A 27492-nucleotide genomic window follows, 5' to 3' on the forward strand; every position below is an offset into this window, starting at 1 on the left:
GCTGCTGGCACTTCCATCTCACATTCCCCAGGCTCCCTGAGAGGACAAACCTCGCTGGCTGGCATCCAAAACCGGGGAGCTCTCACCAAGGAGCCCAGTGTCTGAACTGGACATCCTGGATCCTGCAGGAAAGCCCTTCCCTGCTCTGACCTGGCAGCTGAAGGGAGGCTGCTGCCCCTCACATTTGCTGCCAGTGATGCCCAGCTGCTGAAAGCCTTCCTTGTACCAATGCAGTGCACCGAGGAAATAAAAACCCTCTGCTCTCATTAATTGCATGGGTGTAGCTGCTGCTCACTGTTCAGTTGGGTTTGTCACTGGTGCTGTGGCTGTTCATTAGCAGAATTCACAAAGTTATTCAGGAGTCTTGCAGGTCCCAAAGCCCTTTAGAGCTGGGTGATTTCCTGTTAGCTCCTAAACCAGTGCTGACAACACTGAGAAAAGATTTCTAAAGGTCTGGCATCATCCCATTTGAGAATTAACCCTCTGACATGCCCTGCAAAGGGGTGTCTCAAATCCCAAAAAAACCAGGACAATGAGGCTGTTACATAGCTGTGCTTTCCATGAGGGAAAACAAATTCTTGCTTGGGCAATTTTCCTCATAACCTCTCTGTTTTTGACACAGTTACCTTCACTTCTGTCAAGATATTGTCCTTAGTAAAGGCAACCTGGAAAGTTGGGGCTTCAGCATCGTGGGAGGCTTTGAGGAAAGCAAAGGAAACCAACCCTTCTTCATCAAAACCATCGTGCCCGGGACTCCGGCATTCCGGGACAGGAAACTCAAGTAGGTGTGGGGTACCCGGGAATCATCATCACCACCACCAGTGCTGGGGGGGTTTCCCAAGACTCTTTGACCCTTGGAAGGAGCTCAGCTCCGAGTTAATTACTCGTTCTTCCTCTGATTTGAGAGTTAATACTGTTGCCAAACCTGTAACAAACGAGCCCTGCATTAAGCAGCGTTTGGGTTCCGCCATAAATATGCAACGAAAAGGAATTTACGGGAATTTTTAAAACCTAACTGTGAAGGGTTTAATTGAGTAATTAGGTAAAAGTAGAAAGGGGTTTGAGATGAATCTTGGGGGTTCCAGAGTATAAAACCTCTGGGATTTGGGAAAGTATCCCAACGCAAGCAACAAAAGCCCTCCCGTGCAGGAAACTCAACTGGAGCTTTGCTGAAGTGATTTTGGTGGTGACAGATCCCAGCGGGAGGAGCAGGGGTGGGGCTGGGGGATGCCGCAGGTAGCTCTGGGATGCAGAGCTGGCTCCTCTGCAGGCGGGGCTGCCACGGACAGAGGGAGGGGACACAGCTGCGGGTAGGGAGCTGGGCTTTGCTCCCAGTGCCGAGGTGGGAGAGCCGGGCTCAGCTGGGCTCCCGTTTGAGCGCTGGGACAGGGCTGTGGGGGCTCAGCACCTCGCACCCCTCAGAAGGCGCTGGGTGTGCCAGAGAGGGGCAGGTCCCTCTCACACCTCTGATGGTGGCAGTGGAGCCGCTGGAGAGCAGCTCAGGGCCTGGAGCTGCAGGGCTGACCTGGGGCATCAGTGTTTTACCAGCACCACTCCTCCCTCTGCTGCCTGCCCTGCTGGGCACGCTCCTGCTGCCCCTCACTGATGCCACCCCAGCACCAGCAGGGGCCTCCTTCTCCCTTCCCCTCTGACTCCAGAGAAAAAGTTCTTTCAAGGAGGAGTTGATGGTTTGGCTCAGGGTGGGCTCAGGGTGACCGTGGGTGCAGTGTTAATAATGAACCCTTGTCCTGACTGGATCCTGTCTTTGGGCAGGTGTGGAGATGAAATTGTGGCAGTGAACGGAGTGCCAGCAATAGGAATGAGCAACTCAGAATTAATCCCAATGCTGAAGGAGCAGAGGAACAAAGTCACCCTGACCGTGGTGTCCTGGCCAGGGAGCCTCGTGTGACAGCTCCAGCAAACCCCCAGCACTTCCAGGTATCCACCAGCAGCTGGGAACCACACAGAGCCACCCCTGACAGAGAGACAGGGACTGCTCCACTCCTACTCCTGGGGCATTGCCGTGGAAGACTCCTTGCTTCCTTTTTGTGGAAAACATTTTACCAACAAATCTGGATGTTGAATTCAAAGTAAGGGTTAATCCAACACTTGTTGGAGCTTCCCAGGCTCATTAAAGCTCCTTAGGATTGGTGGTGCAGAGAAAGCTCTTCCCAGTTTCTCCACAACCTGCCCTGGAGGCTGCTGAAGCTTTCCTTGATTTTAGGGCTCTGCTTTCCACTGAGTATCTGAATGGGTTAAAACAAAGGCTTTTAAAAGCAGCTACTAAATCTGTAAGGATGGGGAGCCAATTAGGCATTTCCTAGTTACCAGGATTTCCCAGTCCTCTTCCTTTTAGGTGTCAGTAACCCAAGGAATGCGTTAATACATCAGAACCCCACAGTCAGCCTGGAGGAGCTGTGTTACCTGTATGAGGGTCCTGTCACAAATCCTGATTGAGGATCCTGCCAGCTCCACTGATTTATTGCAAAGTGACAATTTCAACAGCTTAAAGAACCACTCTCAAAGGTATCAGCAAGAGTGCTTTCACTGAAATACGATGTTGCAGTGACTTTACCAAAGGTCAAGGGCAAGGTTCACTCCTGCTGCACACAAGTTGCCCTGGTTTTAGGATGGATAAAAGCAGCTTTTCCCCCAGAAGGTGGGTGAGGAAGTGAACAGGCTGGTAACAGACTCCCCTGGCCCAGCCTCCTGTCTTATTTTCATCTGTTTCCAGTGCTGAGGGGCAGAGGTCAGGCAGGGGCAGGAGCACCTGGACTGCCAGGCAGGTGACATTTCTCCTGCAGTTCTGTTCGTGGCCCTCTTGCAGCTGGAGCAAAATACCAACTCATGGGATCAGGGGAAGCTCAAAGCATCCTTGGCTGCAGGAAATGTCACCTCCAGAAGGAGACTGTGCCCAGCCTGGCTTCAGTTCAAACCCACTGTGCAGTTCAAATTTAGAATTAAAGAACTGAAGCTTGGGCAGGTTGGTTTGACCTCTGACACTGTGAAAGTTCCTCCTTGCAAACTCCACCTGAAGCAATTCCCTTTTTCAGCAGCTTAATGAGCAGTAGAAATGATGGGTTTTTCTCAAACCAGCTTGCACTGAGAGATCTTCTCCTCCTGTGCTGCCTCTGCCACACCTTTTGCAGGAGCAGCTTTGTAAGAATCCAAGGAGTCTGTCCCTGTCCAAATGCTGCCTCGAATGAATGTTTAATTCCTTGTAGCAGCCCTGCAGGGAAGAGGCCAGCCCTGGCTGAAGCTTCTCCTGGACTGGCACTTTGTCATTTGCTGTCCCTGGGCCTTGTTTACACACAGTGACTTCACTTCCTGAGCTGTGGGCAGGGACAGCAGGGCCTGGCCCAGAGCCCAGGACCCAGCAGGAGCGTGGCTCCATCCTCACAGCAGCCTTGGTTTGGCTGGGAACATCCCTGGGGACTCGTGACAGCACAACTGGGGCTACCTGGGCTCCAGGGCTGTTTTCCTGTTGTTCTGCTGAATGCCAAGAGAAAAATAATCCCCAAAGGAAAACTCGTCATTGACCTCACTGGGACACAAAAACATGAAGCAATTTTTTATCTCTTTCTAATCAATGGGCAGAATCTGTGCCTGGAACAGTAAATATTGATGTGGGCAGTGGGAGGGAGGAGGAGGCTGCAGAACCATTTTTACTCCATCTCCTTTCAAGGTGCCTTCAACTTCACTGAAATGTCCTTGTAATTTAAATTTTGTTTCCAAAATCAGCTTGTTAATAGATGTTGAATTTGTTTTGATGCCTTTATAAATTATTGTTGTATTGCTGAAAAATATGGGTTAGAGGTGTGGTCTTTACCTTTTCTTTCCACGTAGCAGCTCTTGCCCCCAGAATGGGTCACCTCAAACAAAAACCTGACCCCAGGAGGCAGGAAACTGTGTAATTGTCTTTGCTCCTCCCAGGAAAGGAGCTGGACTATCCTGGAATACACTGTGGCTGGGAAAAATCCCTTAACACCAGTAAACCCCACATCCCAACACCAGGAACCCTGCAGCAGCTTCCAGATGCAAGAACAGATTATTTCCAACACCCCACCTTTACATTTCCTTGGCAGAAAAGGGAAACCATTTAACTCTATTTAATGAAATCAGTTTAAAACTATTTACCTTAAATGCACAGCTGCTCCTGGCCCCAAAAGCCTGCCCCCATTAGTGAAGGTCCCTTCCACCTCAGCATATTCTGTGTTTTGGGTCCAGCTCATTCAAATAACAGAGGAGGAGGTGCAGCCCTGACTGAATCCACGCTGGATTCCCTGTTCCCACTCCCACAGCACCATCGGGACTGGATGTGATCACCATTAATTGTGTCACTCCACCAACAGTGCAGGAGATCAGGGAGTGGGTGGGGACAGCTCTGGCCACCCCTGCAGAGGCACCAGGGACACCTGAGCATGCAAAGGGGGGAGAAACGTCCTTGGCTGGGGCCAACCCCCACTCACCTCGGTGCAACATTCCAGTGGCAGCACTTCTCCTGATTCAGGGCAGGAAAAGCCAGCTCAGAGCGGGCTGGGGGCACTGCCCAGGCCCCCTTTGGCACTGCTGCCCCAGCAAGGTCAGAGTTCCTGCACTGGAACAAACCAGCACCTCTCATCATCACCAAACACAAGCTCCTGAGGGAGGCTGGGCATTGGGGCCGGGCCCCTCTCCCCTTGGCACTGCCCTGGCCAGGCCTGGGCTCTGGCAGGGAGGGCGGGCACCTCTACTGCGTGAGGTGCCAGGGAGCACCGACCAAGCACTCCTGACTCCTCCTCTGGTTTGGGTTTCTCCTGGGGAGCAGCAAGTTCATCCCATTCTCCTGAAAGCTTCTGGGCACTCACAGCTGAAGCCCTGCCCTGAGCAGGAGCTGCCAGGAGGATTCCCTGGCTCCACACCCAGTGCCAGGAGCGGGGATTGCCCAGGGGAGCAGTGAGTGATGCCATATTCCTCAATCTGGGCTCCACCCTGATCCCAGCTACCCCTGGCTCAGCACACACACATTTCCCAGGAGCTCAAAGCACATTAAAGCTCCACGAAAACCAAAACCCAGCAGAAGCCCCCATTTTCCTCCTCCTCCCCTGGGCTCTGTAGTTACAAGCCCATCACTGCGCTGTTCCAGTGTTTAACCCGGAACCAAAGGGCTCTCCTGGCACAGGTTGGACGCTTCCCAGCACACTCAACCCTTCCACGATTACAATACCAAAAAATACAGAACGTTTCAGAACCATATTATTTTAGGACAAATATTTCAGACAGTTTTAAATAACAAGTCAAAGGAAAATGAGACATTTGTGGACTCACACAAACAGAAGGGCAGGAATCCTAAGGACCAGACAGACCAAAACCCCTGAAAATTATTTCCCCTGTCCTCCCCACCCAGAAACATCTCTGTTGCCCCTTCCCCAACCAATACTAAATCCAAAGAAACTTTGGAATTCGACTAAATTTATTTTGGGATCTAAGGGAAAGGAATGCATTGGACAGGAGTGTTGGTGATACCCAAATAGAAACGCCAACCCCACGAGGGCAAACTGCTAACGGGGACTTGGTGCTCTCTACTGCACTCTAGGTTATTCAGTCAACTCTTAGTAAAAAAAAAGGAAATAAAATAGTTAAGTCAAAAGGAATTAAAGAGAAATTCATGCTCTTATTATGGATCTTCATTGATTCCCCACGTAGAGGTGTAACATGACAGAACTACCTTTGCAATGGATAAAAAAAGCCAGTTTTGGAGTCTCTGCACACGCTGTGTGAACGCCCTCGGCAGCTTCTGGAAGCTGTCACATCCAGGCAGGCCCCTGTGCCCACCTGGAGCAGATCCTGCAGCTCCTCCTGACACGCCCAGCTGGCCATGGAGAAATCAGAAGCTGTTTTTGTAGCTATAAAGAAATTTATTCGGGGATGAGACTTTTCACTACTAGACACCAGACTCTAAGCTGGCTCCCGGGATCTAAGTCACGCTGTTCTTTGGACAATAAATTTCAAGTTGCACTTACTGTCCTAGTTCTCAAAAAGGAATGACGATGACAAAAAGAACCAAGAACTACGACCTAATTGCGTTAGTTTCAGCTGAAGCCATCTTCCATCAGAAACCATAGGATCTGATACACCAAAGTTCTCCCTAGGGATGTGGATGAGTAGAGTAGCTCAGTGCTTTGTAACTAGTACTGCTGTATTGTCTTGTATCAAAAACAAACAAAAAAAAGGAAGTTTAAAGGCTCGTGCAGCCTCAGCTCCCGAGGCACTGCCGGCTGTGCCACGGCTTGCCCAGTCAGCCTCTTCCCTTGGAAAAGTAAAAAATAATAATAAAAAAAAACCACCCCCCCCCCCAACCAAAACATCACCAATGCCATGCTGGTTCCACAGGAGTGAGTTCCTGCCGAGGGCCGATGGTGGGCCTGGCTCACTCCTTGGTGTCCTGCTCCTCGCCCTCCTGGGCCCCGTCCTCGCTGGCCTCCTTCTCCTCCTTGCTCCGCTTGTTCTTTTTGTGCTTGTGGCGCCGGTGGCTCTCGCCCTCCTCGCTCTCGTGCTGCTTCCTGAGCGGGGAACAGAGGGGACAAAGTGACATCAGACACAGCCCTGCCACAGCAGGGACCCAGTGATGGGCACGGGGGCTTTGATCCCACCAACAGGAGCCACCTCAGCAGCGCCCAGGGCACCGCGGGGTTTTTCGGGATGATCCAATCCAGCGTGGGGCTGCTCTGGGAAGGGCTGTGCCAACAGCACCTGCTGCATCAGCACTGCCACTGCCACACAGTGTCACACACTGCCACACACTGCCACACAGTGTCACACAGTGTCACACACTGCCACTGCCACACAGTGTCACACAGTGTCACACACTGCCACACACTGCCACACAGTGTCACACAGTGTCACACACTGCCACACACTGCCACTGCCACACAGTGTCACACAGTGTCACACACTGCCACTGCCACACAGTGTCACACAGTGTCACACAGTGTCACACACTGCCACACACTGCCACTGCCACACAGTGTCACACAGTGTCACACACTGCCACACACTGCCACACAGTGTCACACAGTGTCACACACTGCCACACACTGCCACTGCCACACAGTGTCACACAGTGTCACACACTGCCACACACTGCCACACACTGCCACACACTGCCACACAGTGTCACACAGTGTCACATACTGCCACACACTGCCACTGCCACACAGTGTCACACACTGCCACACACTGCCACACACTGCCACACAGTGTCACACAGTGTCACATACTGCCACACACTGCCACTGCCACACAGTGTCACACACTGCCACACACTGCCACACAGTGTCACACACTGCCACACAGTGTCACACACTGCCACTGCCACACAGTGTCACACACTGCCACACACTGCCACTGCCACACAGTGTCACACAGTGTCACACACTGCCACACACTGCCACTGCCACACAGTGTCACACAGTGTCACACACTGCCACTGCCACACAGTGTCACACACTGCCACCGTCACACACCATCACACACTGCCACCGTCACACACCATCACACACTGCCACCATCACACACCATCACACACTGCCACCGTCACACACTGCCACAGCCACTCCTGGCAGTGTCCATAGGAACACCTTGGTGTTCCTCCACTCCGGAGGGAGCTCCAGCGGTTCTGACACGGCACCGAGGCTGAGAGGAGGAGGAGTCCTGAACCCCAGACGTGTTTGAACCTTTCACTCCTCCGAGCATCTTGGGGAAATCCCTGGACTAAAGGCAGCAAAGGGAGCAGTGGAGCGAGAGAAATGTGAGTTTCCCCATGGGAGGCAGATCCTGTTCCTACTTTTGCTGACTCACACCTGACCTGGCTCTTCACTTTGTGCTTTAGAACTCCTTTATCTCCTCACCGAGTTTTCCAGATGTGGGTGGGTAACTGGGAATGTTTACACAGAATTTCTGGGATGTGGGAGCAATCCCAGGCAGAGGGAGGCCTGAGCAGGCTGTGCATGCCCTGAGCCTGTGCCCTGCCAGCTGCTCCATGCATCCAACACAGCCCCAGCAGCAGCTCTGCCTCCCTCCAGGAAAAGGGGGAGCTCTGGTTTGGCCCCTCCTGGGAGGAGATTTTCTGCTTCTTCTCTCACAGGTTCAAACCAAGTGAGCTCTCGGGAGCTGACTGTGGTGTGAAGGTGGCAGAGTTACAGCACAGCCCAGAGCACAGGAACGAGCAGATCAATTTATCCCAGGATAAACTGTGACTGTGCAGGCACATGAGCAGGGACACCATCAGGTGTAGAGACAAATTCTTGGCACAGCTGGAATTCCAGTTTAGCAGCAGACACAGAACTGGCTGAACCTGGCTGAAAAGCTCCTGGCTTCAAGTAATTTTCTGACTGGTTTAATAAATGGTTTCACAGTCATTAAAGGCAAAAAAAATAGGGAAAAATAAAAGGCTGCTGCCTCTCCACAAAACACCTTCAGCCACCTCGTGGCTGATGTGTCAGGGGTTTATGCTGGGACAGTGTGACTGTCCTTTAATACCGAAACCAGCGTCAGTGATTTCCTTCAGACTGCTCAGTTTGCAGGAAACTGGAAATGAAACCCTTTCATCTGCAGGTACCTCAAACAGGCTCAAATCTCAGTGTGCCTCAAGCAGGGAATCCCAGAATGGTTTGGGCTGGAGGGGACCATGGACAGGGATTCCTACAGTGAGGTATCTACTCCAAGGTTTCAATTCTGACTAGAGGAAGCTGAGGAATAACCCTAAAGCCAATGACTTGTCTGGCACCAGCTCAGCTTCCAGTTGTTCTGTATTCAATTTTTATTATGGTCTTCGTCTTTCTTCCTATCATTTTGCTTCCAAGCCTTCAGCAATGAGTCCTTTCTTGAAAATTTACTCACCTCCTTAAGGACAGAAACAGCCTTTTTCCTCCAGTCACTACATAGGAGTTTTTCTGATACCAGTTTCAAAATAAGGGTAATTACCTACAGAGCTGACTGGAGTTTCACCTAAAAGAAGGGAGGTGAAGGATCAAGAAGAAAGAGCAAGAGCAGTTCTGCTCAAGTTGTTAATGGGATGTGAAGTGACACAGGACCTGAGCAGAGAACCTGCCTCAGCCCAGAGAGCAGAGCTGCTGCTTGAGACTGCTCTCCCAGGAAGATCATCTGTTGCAAATCCATTTTCTGCAGAAAAGCTGTGATTTCAGGACATGCTGCTCTGCCCCAGATGTTTCACCTTTGTGTGGACCATCACACCCCTCACCATCAGGCTCTGGGCAAGAGCTCTGCTGCTTCTGCTCAAGAGGCAATTTCTGAGTGCAGGCAGAAGGAAGCTCTTCACAGAAGGAGTGATTGGGCTGTGCAGGGAGGTGATGGAGTCACAGTCCCTGGAGATGTTTAAGGAAAGGCTGGATGTGGCACTCAGTGCCATGGTCTGGGTGACAGGCTGGTGTTGGGTCACAGGTTGGACTTGATGATCTTAAAGGACTTTTCCAACCTGGTTGATTCTGTGAGCTCTGCCCTGGTGAGCAGGAGCAGCAGGACCAAAAGCTGATGCTTCTGTCACTTCCCCTTGTGTAGCTCAGTGCTTTTGTTAAGATGGGAGCTCTTGTGGGAGGTTGAGCCCAGCTCAATCCCTCCTTCACCCATCACGCTGCCAGCTGGGAACTCACAACACCGAGGTCTCCTTCGCCTGTCCCACAGGGCTCCTCCTGCCCAGGGCTCTGGGACAGAGGCAGCTGGGATGAGCCAGGCTGACATTTCACCCCAGGAAGGCGGAGTTCCCGCCCAGCACCGCGGCACTGACCTGCGGGAGGATTTGTGTTTGCTGCTGTCGTCCTTGTCGCGGTGGCGGCGCTCGCGGTGCCGCTCCTCGCGCTCGCGGCTGCGGTCGCGGCTGCGCCGGTAATCGCGCTCGAAGTCGTAGCTGCGCTCGCGGCTGTAGTAGCGGTACCGCTCGTCGTCACTGCGGGACAAGGGACACGTGGGCACAGGGACACGGCCCCTGGGCCTGAGCCACCGGCTGGGGCTGGCACCCCTGTCACCAACAACATCAGGCACCTCTGACTGCCCGGCGGTGCTCCTGAAACGCCTGCAGCAGGAACGCAGCACGCACACGCTCCTCTCATTGCTCTCCCCCGCCGCTGCTGGGCTTCCCTCAGCACAGACACCCCACATAACCTCTCATCCTTTTGTATAAAGGGGCTGATTTCTTCCCCACAAGCTCAAAACCTCCAGCTGTGAGCACAGCTTTCTGTCTGCACCTCTGTACCTGCTGAAAGCACCTCATTCAATCCCCAGGAGTGGGCATGGTGTACCCCAAATTGAGACACATCCCACACTCCTCTCTACACCTCCCTGTTCAATTCCTGAAAGCCAAAATCTGAAGGGTTAACAAGTCCCTCTGTGGGAACAATACTCAGACTTGGGAGAAAGGAAGTCAGAAACATTGTTCTGACACTCCTGGAAACAAGCTGGACAAATAAATATCCAGGATCAATCAGCTGGGAGTGCTCCAAAAGACTGCACGGCCACTTGCCCTGCTTTGACCTGCACCAGCGTGCTCCACACCACCCAGAAATGCCAACAATGTGCTCAGGAGTGCTCATCCCAGGCCTTGGCTCCAGCATGGATCAGGAAGTGGGGGAGTCTGAGCTCTTCCAATTTTTAGCACGTTTGTGTTCTGTTCTCTTTTCCCCCACTCCCATCCACAGTGCCCACAAGCTTGTAAAGGAAAAAAAAAATATTAGGAGCACATTGCCCTGTTTGCTCCCTCCCTGGGCTGGGAAGCTCCCTGGCAGGAAGCACCCACCCTGTGCCAGGAATGCACATTCTGATAATGTTTAGAATGATTATTGGCATTTCTGAGCCTGGAGCCTGCAAAACACCGACGCTGCTGCTGACTGAACACCAAAGAGATGGGTTTGGGAAGTCTCTGCGGCCCAGCCTCCACCTTAGATCAACACAGGGAGGCTCCAAGCCTCCTTTCCTTTCCCAAGTGCTCCCGGCACTGCTGTCAGCTGAGGTCACAGCAGCTCCCACCAAGGTGGTCTCTCCAGTTCTGCTCCCATTTCCTGGCTGACTCCCAGGGAATGGCACTCCCAGCCCCACAGGAGAGCGGAGCAGAGCAGGCTGTTTGTCCTTTGATCTGAAGGTGACATTTAGAAGACAAGAAGCAGCAGCTCCTCCAGCCAGTGCTTCACACTGAGCTGTGAAACACTGAGGAGTAAACACAGAGGGGCTATTTCATTGCTTGGCCGTGTGGGAGAGCAAGAGGAACTGGTTCTGCTGGATTTAAACAAAAAACCCCAGACCCAGAGACAGCAAATCAGCCAGTGACACAGCTCCTAGTCTGTGCTGCAGTTATCGATCCAAAGGAGCTCTTCCCAGACATTTCAGAGAATTCAGCTGGTGTCCTCTATAACCCAGCCCTTGGCCAGACACCCCAAGGTGCCCCAGGGCTGCCCAGGGTGAGCAGCAGGAGGGCAGCACTCACTTGTTGTATTCACTGGTGGTCGGGGTGCGGTCGCGGTCCCGGTCTCGCTCCCTGTCCCGCTCCCGCTCGCGCTCGCGCTCCCTCTCCCGCCTGGAGCCCGAATATTCCCAGTGGCTGCTGCTGGAGCTGCTCGTGCCCTTGTCCACCGTGGTCACCCAGGGCGTGTGGGACGTGGAGATGGGGGGATAGCTGATGAAACCTGAATCTGCAGCCAGAGAGCAGAACCCTCCGTCATCCAGAGCATCCCCAGCATCCCCTCTGGCAGTACAGCTGGATCCAAGGAAACAACAGCCCCGCTCCCTCCTGCCCTTCCCTTCACTTCCAGCAGTTTGCTGAGAACAGGGAATTCCTCCCTGAGGAAAGCACAAGAGCAAATATTTACAGGCAGCACTGCAGTCTCTGTCAGCCCTGGGCTCTTGGTCACCTGTACAAGGTCCCACCTCCCACCAGGTACCTGCTGGTCTATGGTGGCACCTGGGGGGGACCAGGGGCACCAGCTGCTAGTGAAGGATGTCACCTGGGGAGCCCAGAGCCACCAGCACTTGCCAGACAGATGTGGCCAGCTGGACCAGCGAGGTCGTATCCCACAGCAGTGCCACATCTGGCAGCACTGGAGGCTCCTCTCTTTGGGAAGGGCTGGCACTGCCACTCCTCCAGCCCTGTCCTGCAGGGAGGCACCGCAGAGCTCAGCACAGCCAGGAGGAGCCACTCCGAGCTGGTCACTACAGGACTGGGAGAGAACACAGCACTGCCAGGGCTGCACCAGGGAAGGGAACCTGCTGAAATGCTGGCACTGCCTCTCCCATTACAAAACCACAGGAGATGGTGCCTGTAGGCAAGGGAGAGGGTGAAGTGGGGGAGGAGGGATTCAAAAGCCCAGTAGTTGGTTGTGCTCATCCCTGAGGGCGGAGAAAAAGGAGAGTGTGAGTGAGGGTGAGCACGTGTGTGTGCAAACAGGCAGAACACACTGCTGAGGCACTGGGGAAGGTGCTCTGTGCTGGGAATCTGCACTGGAACAGTGCCCTGAGCCTTAGCACTCAGCCACAAAACTGCATCACCACACCTGCACAACACTCAGTGCAGCAAACCCAGCACGTGCTCCTGACTGGGATTGTGTGGGACACAGCAAGACCCTGGAGCTGGAGCAGACAGGATGTGTGTCAGCCCCAGAAAAGCCTGGGCTTCCAAAAACCAGAGAGGAGAGAGAGCAGCAGCTGGATATGTCCTGCCCAGTGCTCACCTGCAGAGTTGTAGCCAAAGGGAGGCGGCTGCCTGTTGTTGTAGCTGGCTGGCTGCCTTTGGGAGAGAAAAGGGGGTGAGTTACTGACATCAGGGACCCCCACAGGTCTGGCTGTGCTGCAGCTTCATCCCGTTTTTCCTGGAGGTCTGTGGAACATCCTTATGGGAATCTCACTACCAGAAGTGTTCAGGGGTTTTGCCAGAACTTCCAAACCTGCCATAATCCCACTGCTTGCCCTGGGAAAGCACCGCTGCTCACAAACTACCTGGAGCATCTTCAGAGAAAGCATCTGCAGTAACAAATCATGCCATCAGCTACTTTAGGCTTTGCCTAGGTTTTACTGGCTCCTTCCTGTGCCTTGAATATGACAAATCCAGGTGAATGCACAGAGGATTCCTGACAGACTCTGCTCTCACCCCCCACCCCAACCCAAGACCAGACCATGCATCCCCAGCACTGATTTTGGACCTGCTCTCCTCCCTTCCTCCCTGCAGGGGAGCTGCTCCCATGGCGTGGTCTTACCCAGCTGTGGTCTTACCCATCCAAGGTTGGGATGAGGAGAGCTGGTGGTGGTGCCAGAGGAGGTGGGAACAACCCTAAACACACAGAAGGGTAAATCAGCACCAAGATCTTCCAGTTCCACAAGTGCTTTCACAGTTAAAAGCCATTAAAGCATCTTTTTACTCTAAACAAGGCCCTGTTTGAAATAGAATAATTTTCCTTCAGGGTAGTATCTCCTCCCAAAATTCATACCCTAAAGCTATGTTAGTTCTGTAGGGGTATGGGAAGAAAAACAAAGCAAAAACTACATTCTATTTTGGGTATAAATATTGAACCTAAGATTCATCAAGGAGTAACAATTAAACCCCTACAGCCCTGTGGAGGAAAAGTGGTTCTTGGGATGCAGACACATTGCATTCTGATCAGAATGTAACAAACAAGCTCTATTCTGACCTACAGATTTATGTCAGAATAGAAGATAAGCAGCTCAAGTTCAGTGCTCAATTGGAGTTTATTAGTCTTAAGTTAACTGTGCTCTAGACTAGTGCCATCCTATCTCATGTTACTTAGCCCAAATGCTCTGAACCTGTGTGATCAAAATTGCTGCTGTCATTAACAACAAGGTAACACCTACCTGGAATTGGACCTGGAGGTGGCAGGCCTGTGGAAATAAGCAGGGAAAACAAGTGAGGACAACAGGGAAAGCGTGGCCTCTCTGTACCTCATGGCATCTCTGTACCTCATGGCCTCTCTGTACCTCAAGCTAAACCTCAAAGCACACTTTTGAATAAATCTCACGTGTTGGAGCAAAGAGAGCAGCAGAAAAATGGGTGCTACTAAGCAGGAATTAGCCCATAAATGACGTGATTTTCCCAAATAATGATCTCTTTACCTTTACATTATAACTTACAGTGTTGCTGTTCTCTTACACTGGAGAATTCCTTTTCTAAGTGTCAACACATGAACAATTGATTTGGTCTTCAGAACAACTGAAGGAGCTGGAGAGGAGAACCTGCTGCAGGTTCCAGTCCAGTGTGTCCATCCTGATTTTGCCAAGCATTTTAACGTAAGGCAGTAGGAAAAGCTATCATGGAAAAGTTATCAGGAAAAGAACCAGTGAGTGCTTCAGCAAATGCTCCTCAGGCAGGAGTTAACTGCACAAAGTACTCCTGGTGCCTTCTCCAGAGCCTGGCTGCTGCTCCAGGACCAGGAGAAGCTCAGAGTGAGGCCCCTTCACTTCAGCCTGGCATATTTAAGCCAGAAGCACCAGTCCTCAGCTTCCTCCAGAGAAACAGGAACCTGCTTCTTTACATTTATCAATAAAGCAAATGCATCAGTAGCATTGGAAGGTTCCCTCATGGAAACAAAGCCCAGAGGTTTCTTTTCAAGGATCAGCTGCCATTTTTAAGTATTCAAGGCAAATATTAAATAGGCTGATGGAGACTAAACAAAGCCTGGCCAGGGGCAGGGGTAAGGACCTGTTCCCTGACTGCTCAACCATCCCACGGCATTGAACCCTTAAACCTTTGATTTGCTCCAAGCCTGGGACACCCCAGCTCACATTCCATGGAGTGAACACGTACCCGGAGGATGCAGGGGAGGTGGAACAGAAGTCACTGGAGGAGGAGGGTGAAGGAAATGTGGAGGAGGAGGCCCAGCGAGTGGGGGAGGCGGAGGCCCTGCTGGTGGAGCGAATGGCTGCTGCTGAGGAGGCTGCTGGGGCTGGGAAGGCTGCTGGGGCTGCTGGGGGGGCTGTGGCTTGCTTCCATGGTCTCCCAGGACCTTAGGGGGCAGAGGAATGAGAAGAGAGCGTTTTAATCCCTTTGCTGCTGCAGCAGGGACCTCACAGTGCTGGCAGCATCACCACAACAGGGGTGTGGCCATGCCTGGAAGAGGGACCAATATGCAGAAGCACCAGAGTGACCTGAAGTGCAGCTGTCAGTGCTCCTCAGGGGGAGGAACAACAACCCTTTCCCAGCAAATTCTGTCTCTAAGGCAAACTCTTCTTGTTGGCAAAATCTGGAAAACTGATCACTAAAAAAATAAACGGACCACAAAACCATGGAGGAAAAAACCCCAGCAACGGCACCTAGAAAAGGAAAGTTCCACATTTGGGCTTTTCTGGCAAGTTAGCAGTGGTTGGCAGGAGGAAGGTGGTTAAGAGAAGGGGGTTTGGTACATGGTCCTCAGACCCTGCAGCTTCCTGCCTAGGAGCCAGCCAGAACATCATGGTCACACACTGGCCAGGCACGCCCAGAAACGAGACCAGCTTTAAACCCAGGCTTCCATTTCTTACAAGGAACAAGATCCAGTAACACAGGCCCAGGTTCAGCCTGAGGCACGGGCTGCACCAAATGATTTGAGACTAAATGTTACTTCAAAGCAAAAAAACCCATCAGTCCCAGGCACAAACCCTTCACTGCAGAATTGAAGATTCCAACCCCACAGTGGAGGGGAAAGGAATAATCCACGTAAGAGATTCCCAGCTGCACAGTCCTAGGAATACTTTGGGAGAGCTGATGAGGAAAGAACTCAGGCCTTACCATTCCAAAGGGAAGACTTTTAAAGGACAAATCTGGCTCCTAGCAAGACCAAGTTTTTAAGCCAGAAGTTAACTGAGCCTGCAGAATGGAACAATCCATGCACACACCTCAACAGGGTCAACGTATTACCTGCTGCTCTGCAGGTATGGACTGGGACACAGAAGGTCAGGAACACACAAGGTCAGGAACACACAGGCATTTGCCCAGGGTTCCCTGGAAGTGCAGTAAAATCAGCAGCTTGTTGAGGCAGCACAGCAGCTTTACCTGAATGGGGTTCTCCTCCGAGGCGTGTTTATCCCGGCGTCTTCCCTCCACCCTCCGGATCGTGCCTGCCTGGCCCCCGATGACATCAATGGTCCCACCCAGCTTCCTGGTACAAAGCACAGGCATCTTTTCAGGCTCAGAAGCACCAGAAAGAGCAATTTTCCCTGCTGTCAGCAGATTCTTTCATGCTTTCTTCCCCACCAGGGAAACATCTCTCAAACTGGACAAGAAGCCAAGGAGAAGCCCGTTTGCATTCCTGAACAACTTCCCTGTGAGCAGGGGTGAGTTTGGGATCTCTGAACACCCAGAAATGTGATCCAAAGGACCACCACAAATAGGTGTAAAAACAGGGATTACACACTGGGACAGAAATGCCCCCGAAGTGCTCAAATCCAACACACTGAGCAGAGCTTTAATGCTCATCCTTGAAGCACAGAGCTGGTTCCCAGACAAGGAGTAAAGCTGGGATGCAGGGCTGCTTTCTGCAAGGCAGGTGTGCAAAAGCTGTTTTGTGAATGAAGCAACAGAAACATCCCGAGCCCAAAGCTCTGGCTCGTCTGGTGTGTTTTTCTGAAGCTTTTGATAAAACCCCATCGATCTCCTAAGGGCCAAGTGGTTTCCCCAGCAGAGGCTGCCCCTCAGAGTGACTCAGTTGTTTTACCACACATCCAGCAGCGTCGCACACAGGCTCAGGAACCAACAGCTCCTCTTATCCTCTGCCAAACTCGTAATCCACTTCCACTTGAGGAGGCAAAGATTAACATCGTGGGAGTAGGAATAAGCCAAGCAAGCACAAGCAATGTCAGCAGTGTGAGCCCTCAAAGCTGAGGCGTTTGCCTGGCTCCTTCCACTCCCAGAGATGTGTCCCATCAGCTGGGATACAGGATTCCCTCCCTGTGCCAAGGAGGGGAATGGGCAGGCAGAGCTTGCACTGCTGGAGGTGACACTGAATAAGTGACCACAGCAGCTTCCTGCCAAGCTTAAAAGCTTCTCTTTGAGGCTTGAGGAGACTCAGGCACGGCCCAGGTGGTTCCCAGATGCCCCCATGAAGAACATGCTCCTCTCTTACCTGTTGGGAGGAGGCCCAGCCTTCATTCGTCCTCCCACCAGGGCCAGGAAGTCTGTTTTGAACTCTGTTTTGATGATGTTGTTTTCCACTTCTTTTTCAGCATTTCCTGTTCTTCCCTGCTGAACCTACGGAAGGTAACAGATTCACAGCTTTAATGTTTTCTTTCACGGATGGAGCACCAGAGATTAACCCTCAGCAAAAGAAAAGGAACAGTCCCAGGGCTCCTGCCAGCCAGACTAATCTTCAGTCAAGGCACAGCCATTTCTGTCAGCTAGTGGCCATTCCAGCCTCATCTGGCTGTCCACTGTCTCTCCTTAGAAGTCCTGTTATGAGTTTATTAAACTCATATCATTTTCCATGGAGGCAAAACTGGAATGAGCAATATTTGCTGTCCCGACAATTTGGCTGAAGTTCTGACGGCCACCATGGACTCCTGCAAAGGTTGATGGCCAAAGCAGTCTGCAAACACTAAAGGCAGCCACACCACTGCAGCAGCGAGCAAAACAGCCCTGGGGGCCCAGCTCCCCTCCCTGCACTTCTCTCATCCAGAGGGTTTTCCAAGCAGACATCCCTAGAGCTGGGTAACCTCAGTCACCTGGAAATTCACTCCAATCTTGCTGCTGTAGTGGTTCAAACCTGCCAGGCTGATGGAACTATTCCTTCCATACAGAAAAGATTTTCAACAGAGATTTAATCTTTGAAGATTCATTTTTGTATTTCTCCTCACTGAAAGGACACAGAACAGTTCAGAACTGGGGTATCTCCTGCTCTTACACCCTCATGTCTGTGTTATAAACACAGTCCCAGCTTTCCTGGAGCCAGGAGCAGGAGTCACACACGTCACCCACCGTGATCTTGTTCTCAGTGCTGATGGGAGGAGCAGGGTCCAGCCCCAGCTGAAGCCGCCGCTGCTTTTCACAATAAGCTTTCCATGTTTCTTCATTGAATCCATAATTAAAGTAATCGGAAAGATCAGCACCTGGCAGAGGGAGCAGGAGTTAGCACAGGGGTTCTGCACACTTGCACTCTCAAGCTGTCCCTTTAACTGCTTAAATAAAGGGTCAAGGTAACAAAAATTTTCCAGAGAACCCAGCTTGTGCCTTTCCCTGTCAGAAAGCTGTGGGTGCCACAGAGGGGACAGTGGCTGCACCTTGGGTGGGAAGGGGACATGGCCTGAGCAGCAGTGGGACCCCCTGGACACACAGCACAGCACCTCCACAGGCCATTGGGAGCTCCCTGCAATCACTTGCTCATCAGCCTGATTTTTTCAGACTGGTTTCTTCCAATTGTCCACATGAGCTGAGTGCTGGGCATAGCACAGGAGTGACAATTCCAGCCCCCACCAAAAAAATGGGGTGGGGCCACAGAACCTTTTTCCTGGCAGAGCTAAGCCCACACATTCCTCTCCTGACCAGCACTGCCTTTGCTGTTTTGAGAGGAGACTCTGAGGCTCGCCCGTTTCATGAAAGACAGCTAAAGTGGAAGGTTTTTATTGATACATCCCAGACTACACAAGTAATTACAGTTCAGTCATAACCCTAATTAGTGATCCCAGAGTTTTATCTCATACTGCCAGTCTCCTGTGCAATGTGCCAATTCAGCACGAGCACTTCTGAATAACAGAGGTGACCACAAACTACTTGCCAAGAACACAGAGATGCAGAGGGGCAATCCCAGCTGCAGTAATTCCAGGAGCACCCCTCCCACCTCTCAGATCCCAGCAGGAAGCAGTACAGAGCACCTCCTGCCCCGCTGAGGTGTCCCTCAAACATCCCCCACGCAAAGATATTCCTACACAGACCAACTTCAAAACAAAGAGATGCTAGAAGAGCTAAGCAAAATTCTGTCCATGCTGAGCTTGGTTTAACTGTGAGGTCTAAGCAGTGGGTTTATCTCCTGGGCTGGCCACTCTTCCTGTTGTACCACCCAAACATGCAAAGTGCATCCACACCGACTCAGCAACACGACATTTACTTATCGATTTTATCAGCCTCTATTTCAGACCTCTATCAGTTCTTCCACACAGGATTTCTTCTTCCTCTCCCTCACTCAAAGAGATACCAAGCTGCTGAACAATTAACTGTAAAGGATATAAACTTGAAAGGCTGTTGAGTAATCAGCTATTTGCTATCTAAAATAAACTTACAGACCACACAGCTCTGCAGAAATCTTCCCTCTATTGCACTCCAACACTGTTTTAGGGCCAGCTGGCTCTAGTTTGGTCCAGGGATGTCAGCATGACCACAACCATGCTTTATCTTTGAACTTCATTGTATTCTTTCTAACTCACTTTCTTCCCATTCCCCTCTTTCTGACTTCGCAATCAAGCAGAAATCCCTGCAGAAGAAAAGCTTCTGTTCCATTCTGCCTGCAGGGTGCTTCAGGGCTGGTTGGATACCTGGACATGCCCATGGAGTTATTAGCACTGGACCGCCCTTCATGTGGGCAGGAGATACCCAGCCCACACCACAGGCAGCCTCAGGAAAGCACTACTTACTCAGCACAGCAACATTGCTGAAAGACAGATGAAATACAGGGGCTGGCAGGGAGAATAATGATTGCTGAGAAAAGTGACTTTTTGTTTCAGATGACATTTCATGAGAACACGTTTTATGAGAGTGGCACTGCAAAAATTTGGATGTCTTATTCCTTCAATTACTTTTGTATCAGAAGAAAAACAGCAGCTGATTTGTAGCATCCTACAGCTCTAAGAGGAAAAATCTCCCTTACACAAGTAAGTGTGGGCAGCCCCAGGACCCAGATGAGGAGGGACCATGGGGACAACTCTGGGGTTGGCCAGGGCACACAGAACAAGCTCCTGCACAGGAAGAGGAGAACAAACAACATCAACATCCAAATCCTGACCCCACTCAGCTGCCTTTAAGGCCACACATTATTGGATCGGTATCAGTGCAATGTTCTCAGGAAGTAGGGAATTAATAAAGTAGACCATTTAAAAAAAATAGCTGTTCCCTTTAGGGAAGTTCAATTACTAGAATAAATGCAACCCAATTTTAGGTAGAGCATGGCTCATTCAATCAGTAAATGCCATTGATTGTCTAGCCAGGCATCAGAAGCTGAGCAACACACATTGTTCCAGCTTCCCTGTTCCCTGGCAACAATAAATGGACAGAAATTACATGTGAAAATAGAGACAACTGGAACTGCAGAAAATATTTACCACAAGGAACTGTGAGACCCCACCTGGTTTCCTCCACGGTTTGTCTTCAAATGAATCCAAATCCACTTCTATCACAGGCAATCCATTTATATTCCCTGCAGCATCCAAGTCAATACCTTTGGGCTGCAATTTGGCTTTGGGGAGAGAGAGACTGTTACAAATTTTAATGCAATGCCTTTAATCCCTTCATTTGCTCAGCAAATTATTCCAGCAAAAACAAAGCACTGCAGTAAATTAATCACTGGCTTCACAGCACGTAGGTAACCACAATCAGCTTTTTAATAAAAGGACTCCAGTCACTCCATAAACAAACAGGGTGTGCAGCACTTGCAGCTGAACAGCAGAGAAGTGAATTCAACCCAGATTGGCACTACAGGCAGAGTAAATCATTAGGACATGCACGAAATTTACCCCAAGTGAAACCGAAATAAAGTAAAATTATTTTTCTTCCCAGGCAAAGTATTTATTTTCCCCTCCCAAGACAGACACATTTTCTCCTAACAAGAGGCTTTTTCAGGATCAGTCTTTAGTGGACTAAAACAAGTCTGCAAAAATCTGTCAGGTACAGAACCTTCAAGGGGAATTTGTTCTTATTTTCTCAATCAGAAGGTAACTCATCTGGATAAAGCAACTAGTGGAAGGAAGCAGATGAAGCCCACAAAAGGACAGTCACACATGTGGAAGGACAGAACCCAAGACTCAATTTACAGGAGAAACCAAACTGAATGGTGGGGAAAGTTTCAGCAGCCAAATATGCAGAGCTGATTTTCAAGACCAGAGTTTGTTTCTTTTAGCATCTTACACTGCAAGTAGCTCAGGACACTGAGTTACAGTACTTCTCCAGGGCTGGAATGCTCAGCCCCAGTGCAACAATATAGTTTAGAAATATTCTGGGGTTTTACTATAAAACTATCACTCAATGGATTTTTTTTCCTAGTTTAAACAGAATTATAATCACCTTGCTCAGTGATGGGTAATTAAATCACTCATTGCATTCTGGCCCCTCAGACTGTGCTGGGAGCACTGATTTTTAGGAAAATCCTATTCCTGGTTCACACTAATTCGATATCCTTCCAAACAGAGCAAAATTTGCAGCTGCTGCAGCTGTCAGTGCCAGGTAGGTGAAATATTGCAAAGGTGAAGGATAAAAATAACAGCAATACCTGAAGCTGATGCTCCATAGCCTCTACCCGTTTTTAAGTTTAGATTCATAGGAGTTCCCCTATTGGAAAAGAATCACTACGTTGGCATTTGAACAAATTACTTGGCTGAAGATTCTCATGCAAAATATATTCAAGCCCTGACACCCTTCAGGAGATGCTTTAGTTCACCTGAGTTTGCTATTCAGAGTCATCCATCAGAGTGAAACCACCTCTACAACAAGAGAAGGAAATTATCCATAAAGTGGAAAAATTAGAATATGCAGCAAAGCACAGGTAAGTCGTTTGTGTAAGAGGAAGGCTGCTAGCAGCAAGCAAAAGTGCTGTCTTATTATTTTTATTCAATGCACATTAGGCAGAGTTGTAAAAAGTAATTTCCTGCTTCTCAAATCCAGCCTTGCCATTCCCGAGCCACAAAAAACCGGACAGCTGGAAATTAGTAAATTCACAGCTTATGCAAATTCTTAGCAAGACAGATTTTGGTTCTGGAAGTTTTCACAGATGAGTTAAATGGAACTTCCCACCTTTGATTCTGCCCCAGGGAACCCAGTAATTAGTAAGTTAATTTTCCAGCAGCAGCCCCACGGATTATCATTCCCATTTTACAGATGGATTCTCCAACAAGCAATTGCAGGGCAGAGCTGCCCATCAGCTCCATTCTGGTGTTCTGGCCATTGCTCCCAGGAGCCAGAGCAGCTCTCAGCTCATCCCCACCTTCCATCCCAACATGCTGGGATCCCTCAGCCCCAAATCCCCCCACACCCAGCAGTACCCACATGTAGGAAGGCGCTCCCGTTTTGATGTTGCCAATTGTAACCTTCACGTCATCGTCATCGCTGTCACTGTCACTGTCATCCTCATCATCCTCACCACTGGGAAGGGCCTGCAACAGCAGAATCACACAGCAGCTCATCAATACATACTACTGAGAATTCTCCAGCACAGCCAGATCTCAGGAAGCTTCTTGAACAGCCTTCAACAACAATGGGCAGCTGCCCACAGAGAAACTCCAGTGTCCTTTGAAGATTTGGCTCTACACGAGATTTGGGGTAATATTTGTGAATGTGGGGAAGGTTAGCTCAGTTCTAAGAATTTCACCACGTCCTTCAGTTCCTCTGCCCCACTCTTTTTGAAAGAGTTGGGGCTTTTCTTACACACCTCCTTCACAGGGCCATGGTCAAAGTACACAACCACAAATGAAAACCACCAAAATATATTCACCAGGTTTCCCCTAAGAACTTCAAGGCAAATATTCTCTCACCACAACTTCTGTGGTAGGGAGCTGCTGAAGAGTTTGGTTTGGCTGATTTAGCACAATCAGCCCCCAGGCCACTTCACTTTACAGATCTGACTCCAGTGCAACCCCAGTGCTGGGCACAAAAGTAAAGGAATAGGAAAAGAAATCTTCCAGATATCCAGCAAGTGCAGTTTTGTGAGAAATACAAGCTGAATTAACACCTCACCCTACATGAGGAAGGTGTGCCTCACCCTCCCTCCTCTTCCACAGCACGTAGGTCTGTCAGAACCCTGCATGAACCCTCTTGATGTGGCAGAACAGTGGCAGAAAACAAACCCATCAAAGAGACCAGGAGAGGAGGGTGGGGAGAAGCAACCCTCCTCCTCCTCCTCTTTCAGCACTGAGCCACTAGACTGCATTCTAAGAGGTCTGAGCCTGAATCAAAATCAATTCCCAGCACTTTGGGCTTTCTATCCCAGTGTTTCCCGTATTTTACTAGTTCTTGAGTGGTCACACTGAAAATTGAGCTGGAACACATTGTGTTCTGCTTTTCCTGCCAGACTGCAGCATCAGAGACCCTGATCTGCCCCCTGAGAGGGCATGAGCAGTGCCTGCGCCAGGGTTCCCTCCCCACCACTCAAGGCAGGATGACAAGACAAGGCTGTTGCTGGAGCTGGCTTTGGGAATGGCTGGCAGTACATCCCAACACTGCAAACACAAGGTATGAAGCAGTACCAGGATCTTTACACTTCCTGTTTTTCCCCAGGAGTGCTGAGCAGCACAGAAATCCCCCCCCATGTGCACTGTGGGCAGTGGGACACGTACGTGCTGGGACATCTCTCTGTCCTCGTTGTTGACGGGCCGGCTCTCCTGGGGAGCATCCTGCAGAGGATGAGCAGATTCTGTGTGCCTGGTGAAGGGGACAGAGAAGACAAAGTGACCATGACACAGAAAATAAAGTGGACAAGCCCAACCTAGAGGGTCACCTACAAACAGTTCTAAAGCCTGTGCCCAGGTGACTTTCACACAATGCTTTATTCTTCTTGTGTGTTTTTTCTGCTGGCATTTGCTCAACTACCTGACAAAAAAATCCATCCTCCTGGCTTGGCTTTGCTTTTGCTGGGAAGAATCAGTTTCACACATCCAGAGAGCACCTGACAGCACTCAACAGCTCAGTGGCAGCTGGCTCAGCTCGGATTTGGCACAATCACAACTGGTAAGAATAAGACCGTAATAAGCAAAATTTCACCTCCTCCTTAAGGATGCTAATAATTACACATGCATTTAGTCAGCAGCAAAGGTATCTGTCCCACAGAAATTAAGGAAAAAGTGATTTTAGTGTTTCTACAAACAGTTTACATTAACAAGAAGTTAAAATTCCAAGAGGAAAGTCAGATAATTATGCACTCATTCTTCTCACTCATTACAAATTAGTCCTCATGCAACAATGGTCAGGTTTGGATTTACCTCAAGTTTAAGAATTTATTCAAATGTTAACATTGTTTACTGTACTGGCCAAGCAAGAAAGTGGAATTGGTGTACACACGCTAGAAAAGAGTGTGCCAAGTGTTACAGAACTGAAATACAGAGAGGTCATTGGTCTCTAATGTCATAGGTAAAACTTAAAAGAACTTCAATAATTCTGAGTTTTTTCAAGAGAGATGGTTATAATAGCCCAGGCCAAGGAAATCAAATTTTCCACCAGTGCCTTGTGGAGATGTTGTTATTAGTTTAAAACCCCACATTGGACACTAAATATCCACAGGATTGTCTTCAAAAAGGAACAGGCAACATCTCACAGAATCCAAATACCAGTCACATTAAAGCCACTTCAGAGGGACAGGAGACACCACACAAGAAAGGCAAAGTAACACAACTCAGAGAGTTCCTGAGTGCTAAACAAAGAACAATCAATCTGAGCAGTAACCGAAGCCCCGTTTTGGGAAAGTCCCATGTACAAAGAAATTCATCAAGCCAAGATCAAAAAGAGGGCTGAAGGTTGGGCAGCTGACCAAGCACAGGTGCCATGGGTGCCAGGTTCCTGATGTGGCACCTGCACACACCTTCAGGTATAAAAGGCAGAGGGAAAATCAGCCTCCAGGTATTTCCACACTGCAGACACAGGCTGTGACATGAGGACCAAAGCATGGACCACTGGAGAAAATCTCTCAGATGGATCCAAAACTTTATGCCCAATCCAAGCAACTCAGCATTGACCTTCACCCCTGAATCTCCTTAAAAATCTGAGATGACTGCGTTCAGGAAGAGTGACAAGTGTTACCTTCAGCTTCAAGTCACATGAAGCATCTGTGGGTGTGCATTAAAATGTATGAACTGGAGTTCAGAGAGACACTTGGTAACCAGAAGCCTTTCCCTAACCTCTCTCCTTCCCAGGAATGAACCATCTGACAGGTCCCCAGCATCATCTGGGCACAGAAAAACGCGCCAGAGATTTCACTTCCCCAGAATGCCAACATAATCCTGGGCACTGCTGACAGCACAGCATCCTGCTGGCATTTAACACATCCCTCAGGCTAGGGAATGTCAGTGGATGCTGCATCCCAAACTCTGCTGATCTCTGCTTCCTGGCTAGGGACAAACACTCGAGACAAGCCAGCAGTGCAGCCCTGGAGCTGCAGCCGCTGACAACAGAGAAAACAAAGAGTTATTTTTCTTAAAACACCCCACAGCTCTTCATTTAGGGAGATTCTCATTGTGCAAAAAAGAAATATGGGGAAAAAAGTAAAAAGAGGGGAAAAAAAAAAAAAAGGAGAGCCAGCATGGCCACTAATATTCTTCCTTCCTGCATTTTGCATTTATTGGAGACAGTTGCTGAAAATTCAGATTTTTAGTCCTGCTCGTAAACTAAAATTACATTCAGATGAATGTGACAAGGAAAAGCAGATTTATGCAAATCAGCTGTAAATTTCTGTCTAAAAGTTGTTCCTTCTCACAAAGCTCATTTGATGTTTTTAGGTAACAATACCATGATTTTTACCACTTGTTTATTGGAACAAGTTTTCACATTCTTCAAGCAGAGAAGTAGGACAGTATCTGTAACAACCTCAACATTGCAGACACTGAACCCACAATGACAATGAACACTGAACTGAACTCTGGGAGGGGCTGAGTACACAAAAGTCCCGTGAAGACCAAGCTTTCTGAAAAATGTTACATTTAAAATGGCAAACAGGTAATGCTGTGCTGAGACCAGGCTCTGCTGGTGCAAAACACACAGCTACAAACAGGAAGGAATTAAAACCCAGGACAGACGACAATCCCTTCCACACACAGAAAGCCAAACTGATCATTGGTTTTATCTCCAAGTCTTAGCCACACCACTTGAGAGATCTCACAGAATGTGCTGCTTTGATCATGTCAAGATTTTAACCCAAGTTCAAGGTTTTTACCCTTTCCCAGACTAAAGCACAGGTCAGTTTTACCAACACCAGGCCAGCACAAAGCCAATCCTCAGGGCATCATTTCTCCCAGGAATTAAAACTGGAAAAGAGATCTGATTTAAAACTAACTGCTGAGAGAAAAAAAGGGCTAAAAGTTAGTTTTAAATCAAACCAGTCCACTGATCCAGTTCAGCTTCCACATTCATAAATGCCTGCCAGCCCCAGCATGGTGGCTGGGGATGATCCCATGGGATGGGCAAAGGACAGGCTGCTGTTCCTGGCAACATCACTGCCCTAAAGCACTCATGAAGCTATGCTTAACAAGGCTCAATCTTTACAGCACGTACTGTAATAATAAATAAACAGCCTCAGGACTCACCCAGAAATTGGTCCATCTTCTTGCTTACCAGTTGTGTCATCTGCAAAATCAACAGTAAGAACAAAGGAATTATTCAAGTGAAAGGAAAAAAGCTAAATTCAAGCATAAAAGGCATCACAGGTACAGAAATACCCAGTGGTGCGAAGGCACTATAATCCCAATGCTCTCTTTTCAACAAAGTTCAACTAGAAATGGAACAACTAAAAATAAACCCAACCCAACAAACACCACCCATCTGCAGAGGTGATGCCTCTCACCAAACCAAATTCAAAATGTGTATCCTAAGTCTCAGAGAACAGAGACACCTATCAGATAGGAACTGAAGTCAGCTATGAAGGTCTTTATATAGATTTTTAACGTGCCAGGGAAGAAGAAACATAAAAGCATTCATGTGGAAAGCCTATGGGGAGGACAAAGACATTTCAATAAAGTCCTGTGGTTTATCCCGGCCACATCCCAGCCCCGTCAACCCAGGGGTTCACAAGGTTCGGGTAATTGGGGAACCGAAACTCTTAACAAAGCATCGCGTTAACCTCCCTGCACCAGTGTTATTGATAAAAGGACAATAACACACAGCCACCCGCCCAGAAAGAGCCGCTCGAGCGTTCCTGAGGGAGGCCGGGGGCGGACGCCAGTCCCTGCCGGGGGCCCGGGGGCAGAGGCCGATCCCTCTAAGGGGGCCCAGGGCGAGACGCCGGTCCCTCCGTCCCGCGGGGCCGCCCCCGGTCCCGCACGGCCCCGCGGCCGGGGGCGGCCCTGAGGCGGGGCCGGGCCCGCTGCCGGCCGGGGCCCCGCTCTGCCCCGCGGCCGGCGGTACCTACCCCCGTACAGCCAGTGCTCCTCGTCCTCCTCCGCCTCCAGCGGCGCGCGCCCGACACGGCGCCGGCGGCCGGCGGCTCCAGCTCGGTGGCCATGGCGGCCGCGGGGCTGCGGGGAGCGGCGGCGGGAGGAGGAGGAGGAGGAGCGGCGGCCCCGCTCGGCTCCCGCCGGGCCCGGGCGCGGCGCTCGGCGGGGGTTCGGCGGCCGCGCTACGGCGCCGCCATT

General features: G+C 50.1%; 2 protein-coding genes across 3 annotated transcripts in view; one reads left to right on the forward strand and one right to left on the reverse strand.

Moving 5' to 3' along the window:
- The window catches only part of LOC104691608 (ligand of Numb protein X 2-like), a 29321-nt gene extending 25515 nt beyond the window's left edge, over positions 1-3806 (forward strand). For both annotated transcript variants that reach the window (XM_039572203.1, XM_039572202.1), the window contains 2 exons: positions 623-781; positions 1774-3806. In XM_039572203.1, coding sequence (XP_039428137.1) covers positions 623-781; positions 1774-1909 — 295 coding nt within the window. In that variant the 3' untranslated portion in view covers positions 1910-3806. The remainder of the gene's footprint in view (positions 1-622; positions 782-1773) is intronic.
- Positions 3807-5213: 1407 nt separating this feature from the next.
- On the reverse strand, positions 5214-27377 carry LOC104691719 (pre-mRNA 3'-end-processing factor FIP1-like). Its single transcript, XM_039572204.1, is given in 17 exon segments — positions 5214-6542; positions 9785-9943; positions 11474-11678; positions 12714-12769; positions 13252-13309; positions 13849-13875; positions 14798-14996; positions 16022-16127; positions 17091-17215; positions 17939-18069; positions 20295-20405; positions 21435-21493; positions 22208-22314; positions 23494-23578; positions 26449-26488; positions 27270-27317; positions 27320-27377. Coding segments are annotated over 17 exon segments (1692 nt in total). The 5' UTR covers positions 27363-27377; the 3' UTR covers positions 5214-6409.
- Positions 27378-27492: the final 115 nt, after the last annotated feature.

Source organism: Corvus cornix, chromosome 4A (assembly GCF_000738735.6).
Source record: "Corvus cornix cornix isolate S_Up_H32 chromosome 4A, ASM73873v5, whole genome shotgun sequence".
In the NCBI taxonomy this organism is placed as follows: domain Eukaryota; kingdom Metazoa; phylum Chordata; class Aves; order Passeriformes; family Corvidae; genus Corvus; species Corvus cornix.